Source organism: Myotis myotis, unplaced genomic scaffold (genome assembly GCF_014108235.1).
Source record: "Myotis myotis isolate mMyoMyo1 unplaced genomic scaffold, mMyoMyo1.p scaffold_m19_p_10, whole genome shotgun sequence".
NCBI classification, from domain to species: Eukaryota; Metazoa; Chordata; class Mammalia; order Chiroptera; family Vespertilionidae; genus Myotis; species Myotis myotis.
The window spans coordinates 74,104,521-74,118,146 of record NW_023416314.1 but is presented as its reverse complement, the minus strand read 5'-3'; the positions used below and the strand labels follow the sequence as shown (position 1 = coordinate 74,118,146).

Here is a 13,626-nt window from a genome sequence, read left to right as displayed (position 1 = left end):
AACTGATGCCATGAAGGAAGCAAGCAGGGGAAATGAGATAGGACTAAGAAAGGCAGACCTATTTTTTGGAGGAGTGGTGCGAGATGAGCTCTCTGGGAAATGGCATTTAAGAGAAGAACTAACGGATACTCAAGGATATCAGCCACCTGAAGAATGGCAGTAGGTGGAGGGTGGGAACAAAGAAAATGGGTCCTAAGGTGGGCAACACCGTAGGGTATCTGAGGAACTGCCAGTTATAGGGGACTGTGTGGCTTCCAGTAGGGCAATGACAGTTGTCTGGGCTGAATGTGATGGCCATAGCAATGGAGAGAAAAGGCCAAACTCAAGAGACATTTTTGAGATAGAACTGAGAACGCTTGTAGGGTGGGGCTGATGGAAGAGAAGCAACAGGGGTTTGAATATCTAGGTAGATGATAGTGCCATTTTCTGATATGGAGAGAACTTGGGAGATAGTAGGGATGCATCTGCGGGGAAAAAAATAGCAAGAGTTCCATTGTACCCACGGCAACTCCGGCTGTCGTGGGTACATTGTATACAGGGAGATGGCAATTAGATGGTAGGATGTATGAATCTGGAACTTGGAGAAAAGTTCTGAGATATAAATGCATCACTGGGGACTTATCAGTATACAGGTGTCATGTAGATGCCCAAGAAGTGATCCAAAGAGAATGCAGAGCTCAGAATGGGGATCAAGACTGAGTCCAAGGAAGTTTCACAAGCTACGCAAGAGTGCAAACGAAGGGTTAAAGGAGAAAAGAGAAGAATTCCAGCTAGGAGACTTAGAAAGGCTTGTGGAAGGTAGGCCCCCATGCTGACCGCCCCCCCCCCCCATAAAAAAATAGCAACCCCTACTAAAATCTACCCAGCTCTAGCTGGCTGACTAAGGAAGCTACAGAAATCAGGAGGAGCTGGTGGCCCCATCTGTCACCCTACAGATCACCCTGGACTGCACAGATCTGGGAGTCCAGACAGGTGACCTTTTCCTTCCTCACTGTTCTGAGTTGTCCTTCCCTATGCTGTGGGATCAGGAAGACTGTAGGAAGCTCTGGTCAGGCCCTCACAGAGCCGCCTGCCCTGCCCTACTCTGCAAGCATCTCTAAAGCAAGCCGGGGTCCTAGTTCTTTCTTTCATCAGCTTCTTGCACAAAGGGTACTCAGGACCAATCATCACTCAGAACCAAACCCTTCCCTTAGCATATGGACATGCTTATAGCACAGCCACCCAAAAACTAAAACAAAAGGCCAAATGCAATCCTGGTCTCCTCTGCATCTATTTTCGTATGCCCATCCTCCCCTTGATGGACACACTCTTGAAAAACAATTTACAATCATTTTCTCTCCATCCATTCTCAACCAACACCGGCGTGGCAAAGTAGCCACCGCTTTGCTGACCCATCTCTGGCACAAGCCGGTGATGTCCTTGAAACTGATTAACCCAATGACCACTTTTCAGTACTTATGTTACTTAACTTGTCTACAGCTTGCAGCACTATCACCCACTCCAAGATACCCATTCTCCCTGACTCCCCTCCTTGCCACTCAGCATCCTGTGCACCCCGAATCACCTCTCTCTGCCCATCTATGGATGCTAGAGCTCCCCAGGTTTCTTCCCTCAGCCCATTTTTTTCCCTAGCTTCATGATTTATCTGAGTGAGCTCATTCACTTCTATGATCATAAATATCACCCCATAAAGGCCCCAGCCTCTCATGTATCCAACTGCTCGGTGAGCATCTCCACCGAAAAATTCTAACCCAGTATGCAGAACCAAATTCATTACCTTCTCTTTCAAATTGACCATCTCTCTCTCTTTTCTGCACTCTCCTCTACCACCCTTTTGCTCAAGCCAGAAACCAAGAGACAGCTTGATGCCTCCCCCTTGCTCACCCACTACATGCACTTGGTCACTGAGTTCTTCTAAATGTCCTTGGAATCTGCTCATGCACACAGAGCCTGTGCCCTAAACCGGACTGTCACCTCCCACCTGAATCACTGCTGTCACCTAAAGCATAACTGGTCTCCGTGCCCCTGCCCCATCCACGCCTCCAATTCATATTCCACCCCATGTTGTCATAATAACAGAGACTTGGAGATAACCTGTCAATCAGGGGCTGGCTCAATCAATTATTATATGACCATCCAGTGGACTGTTATCAGATACATATAACACAGCATATATACCCAGAAGTATAAACCAAAAAGCAAGTTGTAGAATTGGCTGTATAGGATGATACAAGTTGCATATTAAGAATAAAATGTTTACATGGCATAGAAAAATGTCTCAAAGGATAAACCAAAAAAATGAGTATTTCTAGAGAATGGGATTGGGATGGGAGGCAGTTTTACTTCTTTATTTTTATGCCTTTCTGTAATATTTGAAGTTTGGGGGGTTTTTTTGTTTTAGTTTTTTAATGATATCATGTGTTTTGTTATGGGAAAAGAACTACTGATCCAAACCACAAAAAGTTAAAAGTTTTTGTTAAAAGTAATTTCTTTGAAAGTAGACAGTAAATCCTTCAAAGTCCTTTATTTGGCTGGTAGCGAGAGCCTATGTGCAAAATGTGTTTTCTAAATGTAGACTGAATACAGTCACTGTTGTCTGTACCCAAATACTGGAAACAGAGGCGTCTTACCTGCTGTAGTAAATACCAGAGTTGTAACTTACAAACAGGTAAGGAAGGGAAGCAAAGGCAAGTTTCAATGCTGGGTTGCTTTACCCTCTATTACTCTCCAATGAGCCACGTGAATTAAGCTGCTGTGCTAATAAAAACACAAACACATTGATAATCAATGTCCTGGTTTCAGAGAGCAGAGTCGACTGCCCTGAGAACATAAGGGGAAATATCCACAGGTATAATTTACAAGGCCTCAGATTATGTACAAAAGTGTTCTTTCATCTCTGCACATATCTCAATATTTACCAAGGGAATAGAGAAGAGAAATGTCAACATCCAAGCACCTTTGGCCGGAGGTTGACGGAATGCATGACTTTCTGAATCAACAGAACGATCAGTGGCTATTGCAGAAAGGGGTGATCCAGTTCATTGCCTACCTTCTCCCAAGGTAGGAACTCCATGGGGAATACAGTGGGGCCTCGACTTCCGAGTTTAATTCATTCCGAGACCGAGCTCGTTAAGGAGCTCGGTAACTCAAATTACTCTGTCAACTCAATGCAAAAAATCGGCGCGGAGACAGCTGGTATCTCAAAAAACTCGTTAGTCGGGACACTCGTAAGTCAAGGCCCCACTGTAACTCTGGTAGGAATACAGAAACAGCTGCCGTCAATACTGGGAAAAACACTACTAGCTATACCAGTGATGGCGAACCTATGACACGCGTGTCAGAGGTGACACACAAACTCATTTTTTTGGTTGATTTCTCTTTGTTAAATGGCATTTAAATATATAAAATAAATATCAAAAATATAAATCTTTGTTTTACTATGGTTGCAAATATCAAAAAATTTCTGTATGTGACACGGCACCAGAGTTAAGTTAGGGTTTTTCAAAATGCTGACACACCGAGCTCAAAAGGTTCGCCATCACTGATCTGCTTCCCAATATATCTGACTGTGACTCCTCGTGGCCCCTTCCATTAGCTTGAGTTGATTTCCCTTTCTAAGGCAGCAATTTCAGACAACCATCCTCCCATTGGACCAGATGCCTTTGGAAGGTCAGGAGTGAAGAAGAGGGCTTCTGACGTCAGTCCTTGGGGGCTGTGCGGGTCACAGCTAACACTGAGGAAGCTGATGCCTGTGAATTCTCCCCATCCTTGCCCACCAGAATCTACCCTCCCCCACCATTCTCCCCCTACCACACACTTCTGTTAAGGTATAGTATTGTGTTGCAGATGGTAGTTTTATGGAGGCATGAATATTCAGCTTGAAATCAACCATGCTCATTTTATTATCTCTCAAACACTTGAATTCGGAGTCAATAATGGATGTGGTGGCATGCTGCCAGGCCCCTATCTCCCAACTTCAGGACTGAGATATTCATTCCCCCAGCTGCTGGGAGTCTTGATAAGTGACAACACTAACCAACTCTATCACCCTCCAAAGCCTGGCCCTCTACTCACCCAGGGCCACCCCCACTGCCTGAGCACAGTCTGGGTCCAGCGCCTGATCGATGTAGTGGTAGAAAGGCCAGGCCTCTTGCCTCAATTCTGGACCATTCCAAAGAACCATCCCTGTACCGCAGCTTCCTGTGGCTGTCTCAACGTCTCCCTCTGCCCGCCCGGGCTTCCTTCTCTCTTCTACAGGGATTTATGCCAGGAGATCCCCACAATAAACTTCACGTACACAAGTTTCTACCTCAGAGTGTTTCCCAGGACCAGCCAGCAACAGTGCCTCAAACCCAGTGTTTCCAGGCCCTAAAAAGAACCCAAATTTGAATACTCTGAGACTAATAGATAAGCTCCTACACGTGATTAGTCCTTCATTGGAAATGATAGCAATTAATCACGATCGAAAAATCAATGATGCCATCAGTGCTTCTCTTCTGTGATGATTTTACTAACGTCTGATGATGGGTGACCTTGAATCCCAGAAAAACACCAGGGGAATAGATTCAGTCTATAATTCCATTACTCTCTATTCTATTCTTGAAAATTAGTCCCATAGTTATTTTTGACACTTTTTCAAGACCATATGTTGCACCGAAGTATAAAAAATAACAACTGAACCGATCCCCCAGGGAACTTCAGTGTCGGAGCTGAGGGTTGTCAGCTGATATCCATCCATCTCGCCCCGGGATATGTTTATCTGCTTGTGCTTCGTTCACGTTGACTCCCACCCTCTCTCCTAACAAAGCTGGTTATCAGATCACAACTGCCCTTTTAAGTAGACTGAGATCAAGACAAAAATACAACTTGGTCTGCAGCACTTGCCTTTGCCCGATGCCTGATAGAGAAGAATGCTTTTCCTATTTGTTTTCTTTGACCTTATCTCCCTTCATGCACTGAACTGCTTCTATTTGAAATACTCTGGTTTAATGTCTACAAGCTGGGGTCTGACCATCCTTCTCAGTTGCCCAATCTTAGTCTCTTTTTTATTTTTTTATGGTGGCATTTTCTTTTGAATGTCACATCTCCGCTTAACAAGTTGACCTCTTTCTATATTCATTGCTGCCCTTCTCGAGCCTTGCCGCTTACATTATCTCTTTTTGGCTATCTTGCTTCCTTGGATCAAAATGATTAGAGACACCCACTGGGGCAAAAACAAACAAAGGGGGAGACTGTGAAATTTTAAGGAAATGTGAATTAATAGCAAGACGTGGATAGTATGAAACACTGTAGAATTAGATGACAAAAAAAACAAGGCACCCAATAACAGCATAAAATCAAAATTTCTCGAAGCTTCAGTTTCTGCATCTGTAAAATGATAATAATATTTCATATGAGTTTTCCAAGGATTGGCTGAAATCATGTATGTACAGTCACACCGACTTGGAATAAGGAAAAATGAATGGTTCTAGTTACATTTGCATATGGTGGTATCTCTGAAAACTATTGATACATAACAATTGTCTCAGGATTTCCACATGATATATTTGGTGGAGTCACTTTTTTTAATCAAAAGAGAATGGAATACTGTGGGAATTGGGATCCCCTAAGGACCCAGGGGTTTCCAAAGGGAGTCAAAGGAAGAGTGGTGAGTCTGGACAAAGGGCTGACATATACTGCCACCTATTGGGTGATCAGCAAACTGTGCCAATCTTAAAAATACATACACAGGAATGCATCTGAAAGAGTTCTTCCTCAGTTTAAAAGGCACCCTTAGCCACCACGGTTTGCATGTGTTGCCAAAAACACCCAACAACATCAGCCCTGCTCCTAACGGGGCAGGGCAGGTAGCTGTTTTAGGAAAATGGGGACGTCACAACCTTCAATGGCCACACTTGGAAATCACAGAAGAAAGGATAAAGTCCAGAGCCCCCTAAACGCTCAACTACATTTGCCACTAAGAAGTGCATGCGCAAGGCTCGATATTCCAAAGAACGGGACCCAATGCTGGGCTGTGCCCAAGCACTGCATCTGGGTAAGACAATGCTATTGGCGTCCTGACAACCAATAACTACAAGAGCACTCTGCATGAAGAACAACCCGGAGCAAAGCACAAGGTAGTGGTTAGGGGGTTACAGAGAAAAAGCAGCTGGAACTACCTTTCATGACATAGAAATGGGATTTTGAAGAATGTCTCCAACCCACACTCACCAGGCAGGGGCATTCCCTGTGAGGATGGAGCCCAAGCTCTCAGTCTCCCCATGGCTGTGTTAGAGAAGTAAGGGGTCAAGCAGGTAACAAGAGTGAGTGGTCTCAGAAAAGGCTGTTCCCATCCTGAAAGGCGCACGCCCTGTCTCAGAGGACAGCCGCTGCTCCGCCACAGCCTTGCGGGGCTAAGCAGTGTGGCCAAGGGATTAGGGGCCTAGAGCCAGGCTGCCTGGGTTTAAGGTCTGGCTTTGCCGTTTACTAGCTGTGAAATCTTGGGCAAGTTACTTAATCTTTCTGTGCCTCAGTCTCCGTGCCTGTAAAGATGGAGATGATAATAGCCCCTGTGCGTGATATTGTTGCGGGGATTAAATAAATTAATAGGTGTAATGTGTTTAAAACAATGCTGGACTGTAATTACCCAACACATAATACAAGACAAAAGGGCAGGTTCTTTGTCATCAGATCTGGCAATTTTTGGCAGAAGCCAGAATCGGGATTTTTTTTTAAAAATTATAAGCAATTATAATTTTAATTAAAATGTAAACATTTTCAAAATCCCGTGGGAGCCAAACACTAGATGCCTGTGGGCCACCTGCCATCCACAGGCATCCACTGCCTCGCGTCCGGTGCTGTGGGAAGAGCAAAGCTGGGGAGGCAGACGCGCCTCAGACCCACCTCCAACTTTGCCACCAGCTCCTCGTTGCTGACAGCGCAGTGGCTGGAAAGCCGGGATGGCAGGAGGGCACGACAGAAAGTTCCTGCGCCAGATTACAAGCAGCGAGGGACAGATGGCCCTCCGGAGCAAATGGAACAGAAGAAAGCCTCTATAGAGTGGGGTGCGGGGGTGCAGAGAAACCCTCCCTCCTAGTCCCAGGGACTTCACCCAAGGTCTCTAACGCCTACCATCCTCTATCCTAGGGGGAGCCGGGATGGACACAAGTCCAGCCGCCAAATGGAGTTCAGTCCCCTCATTCCACTTTAAAGGACCGTCCTTGTTCAATGAGCCTCTAATCCGAAGCAGCTGCCGAGATCTCCAAAAACACCAGACGGCCACCCTATCTGCTAAGTGAGACATTCGGTAAATATATGAATGAGAGATAAGTAAATAAATGTCAATCCCGTTGAAAAACAACCGTTAAGAAAACACAGTCCTAAGAAAATGAGGTTTTTTTGTGTGTTTTTTTTAAGGTTTAGGGATCTACCCTTTGCTTCATTCTCCTGTAATGCAGCTGCCCCCTTGTCTTTTCTGCCATTGTTTGAAGCCAACCAGACAGATTTACAACAAGCTGCTAGCCCTTTCCTCTCCTCCTGACAAACATGGGGCCCATCTGCCTCCAATCAATGATGGAGCACGTGGAGATGGAGCGGGGAGATATTTTTAAACACTCCTTTAATTAATTCATTCCAGGGACTTGGCGCTTGGTATTGTGGTGGAGGGGTGAGGGGCCGGCAGAGGGAGGAGAGAGCAAGCGCAGGATCCTGGTAAATGAAGAGATTTGCCTTAATCTGGATTCTAAAACCCTTGCTCTGAAGCATGCTGTTCGCCCCCTACAAGCTGTTAAGGGCACGGAAGAGAAGGCTGCCAGCAAGGTGCAGTTATGGCATTGGGTAGATTTTTGCAGACTTCCAGGACAAGTTCTTAAAATGCAAACCAAACTAAAATGTTATCTCCAGAATGACTCTTCTGCCGCCTATGGCTAGAAGATTTTAAAGCAGTGGTTCTCAACCTCGGCTGCACATTAGAATCACCTGGGAATCTTTTTAAAATCCTGATTTCTGGGCCTCATCCTCCGGAAATTCTGTTTCTTTGTTACTAATGTTGTGGCCCCACCCCATAACAAAGAAACAGAATTTCCGGAGGATGAGGCCCAGAAATCAGGATTTTAAAAAGATTCCCAGGTGATTCTAATGTGCAGCCGAGGTTGAGAACCACTGTTTTAAAGGATCCCTGTCTTATTTGATTAAAATATTATGGCAGGTGACTGACATGAAGAGTAGAGTCAGCTCATTCCGAGAGGCAAGCCAGTTCCCAGGGGATCAAAATCAGCATGGAAAACAATGTCGTTTGCCTTTAACAGAGGGAAAACCAGACACGGGGTATTGCATGATACAGCCATGGCGGCGGGGGCGGGGAGGGGAGATTTTAATTGAATTCAACCTGTGTTGTGCTTCAAAGTGTGAGAAGGCTTTGCAATCCTGGATCTGCAGGATTTATGGCACACTGACCCAGAAATCTCACACTTTGCTTCCATATTACTTGTTCCTGCAGCCAAAGCACGCTCTCTTAAGGACTTTTCCTTGTCTGACAATTCCCTTCAATCTGACCAGAGGAGACAGCACCTACTCGCAGGGCATGAAAGAGGATGAGAAGTGGCCATGAGAGTGAGGCACGGACCTGGTCTCTTGGTTTTGAACAACCCGGCTTTTCCACTTTACAAGCTTCATTTAGATTTGGCAATTATTTCTTGAGGATTAAGCTTGGAATCACTCGCAAGAGGCTGTCTTAGTCAACATGAAATGGCTTTCTCCTGGTCCCGCTAATAGCTATGTTACCCAAGGAGGCTGATGGTTATATTCCTGAAAATGAGAAAATGAGAAATGAAAGCTGGAGCCGAGCCCGGGGCGTGCAATATGCAAACCCCGTGGGCCCCCAAGACCCATGCCCTCCACCCCCTTCGCAGTAAGTCCGCTCCCTGGGCTCTTCCTCCAGCTGACCTCAGCCTCAGTCCCGAGGGCAGGAGGGAGGGGGCAGTCGCTCTGTTTTGCTTTTGTTTGCTTGAAATAATAAATCCAGAGGTCTCCCTTGCCAGGGTTTTTCCCTTGTCAGCAGTATTCTGTCTCATTTGCTTTCTAAGTCAGCCTGCAACCCAAGCCCTCGTTGGCTTTCGCCCCGACCCCTTGCTTCTGGGAGCTGATCAGAAGACAGATAGCCTCTGGGTCCCTGACATACATGGTGACTTAGTGTCTTCCACCCCAAGAACGTATTTCTGAAATGCCCCCCTCTACAGCATCTGGGTGCTCCACTATAACTCAGTCAATAATGAACATTAGCTTGTCTGCCACCAACTACTTATAATCTCTTTCCAATTTGGGTCAGGAACCTAAAGCCATAATTCTTGCCATGTCAGAGGACTCGGGGGAAAAAAGTGACAACAACGATGCTCAATTATCAAATCAGACTTTGCTTTGCAAGAACATGCCTCTCGGGGCATGGGAACGACCTGAATGCACTGCTGACTTTTACAGACACCGGATGCTAATCACCCCAATTCCAAATGAGTATGCTTTGCAAAGGCCAAGCACACAGGATGATATTAAGAATATTCCAAAAGGCAGTGTGTGTGCCAAAGGCTTGAGAGAAAGCCGGTAAACTTCTCCACCAGATATGCCTAGCAGACTCTTCAGTGATAACTGACATTTCCAGGTGATAACCCCACAGTTCTGCCAAGTCTTGGAATTTTCCTGGAAAGATGGCATCATAGTCTATATCATTGATTCTTAAAGCCCATTTTCATTGGACCCTCTGCTTCAGTTATTGAAAGAATCAAATGTGCTATACACGAATGAGCTTTGAATGTGGAGTGCTAAACAAACATCAGATGTCACTATGCTTCTAATACTTTAAAAATTGGTAATCAACATGCTGTGGACTATAACGGTATCACCAAATAATCGGTAACCACGATGGTCAGTTTACCATACTACCCCACTCCCCCAAACAATCTGGAGCAAAGAGAGTTGAACTGAAGATACATACGTCGAAAGCATATCACTCTATTGTTATTTTTGCTTCCTTCTCAGTAATGTATGGGTTTTTTTGCTTTATTATTTTAAAATATATTTTTATTGATTTCAGAGATGAAGGGGGAGAGAGAGAGAGAGAGAGAGAGAGAGAGAGAGAGAGATATCAATGATGAGAGAGAATCATAGATTGGCTGCTTCCTGCATGCCCCACACTGGGATTGAAACCGTGACCCAGGCATGTGCCCTGACCGGGAGTTGAATCTAGTTAAGTGATGGTGAACCTTTTGAGCTCGGCGTGTCAGCATTTTGAAAAACCCTAACTTAACTCTGGTGCCATGTCACATATAGAAATTTTTTGATATTTGAAACCATAGTAAAACAAAGACTTATATTTTTGATATTTATTTTATATATTTGAATGCCATTTAACAAAGAAAAATCAACCAAAAAAATGAGTTCGCGTGTCACCTCTGATACGCGTGTCAGAGGTTCGCCACCACTGTCCTAGCTCATAGGTCAACCTCAAATTTTCTCACTGAGCCACACCGGCTGGGCAGCAATGTATGTTTCAAGGAAACAGTTTCAACTATGTAGAGCGCTAACAAAGGAGACCAGCCTGGGGATACTTAAGGAACTTCCCTTTATGAGGCACTTTAACCAAAGACATCAGAAGAGGCAAGGGAATCTCACCAAACCACGTGAACAACTTACTAATCGAAGTCCTCAATAGGAGCCAGCCTGGTGAAGGCCAGCTCCCAGACCCTGAAAGTCTTTGTACCTCCTCAGAGAGCCTGGCACGTGAGGTCTATCCAGCAAGTACTCAGCAAATGCATCTGGAAGGAGAGACGGAAGGAAGGAAAAAACCAGGGCTTCTGACAATGTCACCTGCTCCTCTGCGACTGCTCTGAAATGAGAATGGGTTGTAGGCCTTTCTGCCTTTGTTTCCCAGCTTTTCAAATGTTCTCAACTCTTTCATCTCATCAATACGAGTTCCCCTGACCAATCTTTTCCTCATTATCCAGTGCACAAATATAGCATTTTTTAAAATACTGCAAATCACGTCTGCTCCATATTTAATGTCAAATCATTCGGCAGTTCTCCTATAGGACAAAGGTGAGATAAACACACTTAATTTGGGGATTTCTGTTGTTGTCTTGACCTCTCCCTTCTCTATCTGGCCATGAGAACAAGGAGTCAGTTGGATACAAGATTTGAAAGACTGCCACCATCCATCTCTTTCACAGATGTTTTCCGCCCGGGCCTGTACAAGCAGGGGTAAATCCAGAAGGGCCCGAAGGGAGCCAGAAATGCCTTCATATGTTTTCTTATATGGAAGACTACTTAATTAAACAGGAAGGCACTGAGGTTGAGCCAGGGGGGCTCTTAATATTTAGTCCTAGAGATCTGTTTTGGCACAATACACCACCCTCCTACTATACAGTGTCTTCCCAGAGCATCTTACTAATAATCAAAAAGGTCCTACTGCTGAACAGCTAAGATGAAAAGAGAGAAGAAATCTCCCACTACACAAGATGCCAGGCGTCAGAGGACAGAAAAGGGATGAGTTCTAAACACAGAGACAAAGTCTTAGAAATAGTTTCCCTTTGTTGGAGATTGGCGTCTAGAGAGCTGACTCTGGGACCACTTCTTCGCTCCTAGAGACCCCGTCCCCCAAAACGAGGCTGCAGAGCTGGCGAAATGTTATTAACGAGGAACTGTGGTGAGTGCCAGCATCATCCTTGATGCTCATCCACCGGCCCAGAGGTGGGCTGATGCTTCCCTTCCACATAACAGGGCTGGCCTGCCAGTGGCCGGTGCAATTTTGTGAATTAACCAAAGGGCCAAGCTCCCCAAACAGTCCTTTGAGTCATACTCAGGCTCCCCTGAGCTGGAAAAGTTTCCTGGGAGATGTCAGTCAGTTCAGGGACGTTGTTCTGGACCCTTCCATTGAGATCTGAGTGTTGGAGGGATCCTTTCGCCCCTTGCAGCCCCATCTCCCCCGGCTCCTTCTGGGTAAAGAGTTATTCTTATTTGTCGCTGGGAACAGTCCATATCCAACTGCAGCCTCGGAAGGCAGGCGAGGACTCCACAGCCCGGGCCAAAGGAAAAAGAAAAGCGGACACTAACCCGCTGATGTCTGGGCGCTCCTGTCCCTGCTCCAACCACTCACTTCCCCGCCTCTTCCCGGGAAGCACCCAAATCTCTTCCACCCCCCTTAGCGCTGGCCAGGGAGATTCCGCCGTGCAGGGACCTGGAGCGACGAGAGCAGGCCGGGCGTCTGTCCGCGGCTCCGCAAATCTCACGTTCAAGGCCGCGCGCGCAGGTCCTCGCCCCGCCCCTCCCGCCCGCATCGCGGCTCATTCATCCGGCCGGTCCTCACCTGGCAGCCGGCGCCGCGCTCCCGGCGCTGCTCCCCCGGCGAGGTCAGCCGCTCCCGCCGCGCCTAATCCCTTCTTGCTTTTAAATCTCAAAAGTAACCTCAAGAGCATTTTCCCCTCACACTTTTCACACCCCAACGCACCCTTTAAATGAATAAAACCTTCCATCTCGCGCATCCTCCGAGGGTTACGCAGTGGGCTTGGCGAAAGAACACCCACCCCCGCCCCACCAGCCCACCCCCAGCCATCAAGCCGACGGCGTCACCGAAACCCGGTGCCGACGCCTCTCCGTCCCCATCCGGGACGGGGGGGCCACCACCCCGCACGGGGCCCCCGCTTTCCCGCGGATACAAAGAGAAGCCCCCTCACCCTTCGGTGGATGCCATGGTGTGGGGAACGCCCCCTCCTCTTCGGCACAATCCAGCGGCGGCGGGCGGGCGAGGGAGCGAGCGGGCGCCCGGCTGAGCGCGCGAGGATGGCCGAGCGCGGTATTTAACGCGGAGCCTCTCCCCGCCCTTCCACCCGCCTCCCGGGTAAGCCCTTTAGCGCCCCGACGGGCGCGGGCGTCTCAGCTCCCCTCCGCGCGTCCTGCTCGCCCTTCCGCCCGCCTCCGTGGCGCTTGGCGGGGCGTGCGGGGGGCTCCAGGGGCTGCCGGGACCGAGCGCCGCCCCGGGGCTGCGGGAGGCTGGCCGGCTCGGTGCGTCTCCGCGGACACCTGTGTTTGCAGCGGGGCTTGTAGGCGCAGCGAGTGGCGGAGGGTGGGTGCAGAGGGCGGTGGCAGGGGAGGCCGAGGTGAGTGTGTGTGTGTGTGTGTGTGTGTGTGTGTGTGTGTGTGTCCGCCAGGGGAGGCGGGGGAGGCCGCTGCGCCCTGGCTCGGCGCCGGCCAGGGAGGGATTGCAAGGTTTAGCCCCGCCGGAGCTGGGGATTTGCAGGCGATCCCTCTCTATTTTCGTCGGGAGCTGACATCACGCGCGACGCAGCCTCTGGAGACTTCTTTCACTGCCGCCCCCCTCGTCCCCCCAACTCTAGACGCGGCCCCTCCTCTGCCCTCCCTCCCCCCAGCCTCTCGCCATAAATGAGCCAAATAAGAAAAGAGACCTCGCCGGTTGTCCGGGGAGGCCTGAGCCGCCCCTGGCAGGAGCCCAGGATCTAAGGAGTCGCTATTGTTCCCGCTCAAGTCCGCGTGGACCCGGGTCACCCCGCGCAGGGGCAGCGCGGGCTGTAGCGCTGAGACCTGGGATGCCCCTCCGGCCCAGCCTCCCCAGAGCAGTCCCGGGCGCCCAGCCTCACTCCTGGG

At 48.2% G+C, this 13,626-nt stretch overlaps 1 protein-coding gene across 1 annotated transcript in view; it reads right to left on the bottom strand.

Moving 5' to 3' along the window:
- Positions 1 to 13,187, bottom strand: part of SLC1A2 (solute carrier family 1 member 2) — a 131,156-nt gene extending 117,969 nt beyond the window's left edge. The window contains exon 1 of the mRNA XM_036326189.1: positions 12,699 to 13,187. Within this exon, the coding sequence (XP_036182082.1) occupies positions 12,699 to 12,715 (17 nt within the window). The 5' untranslated portion in view covers positions 12,716 to 13,187. The remainder of the gene's footprint in view (positions 1 to 12,698) is intronic.
- Between the last annotated feature and the right edge of the window lie 439 nt (positions 13,188 to 13,626).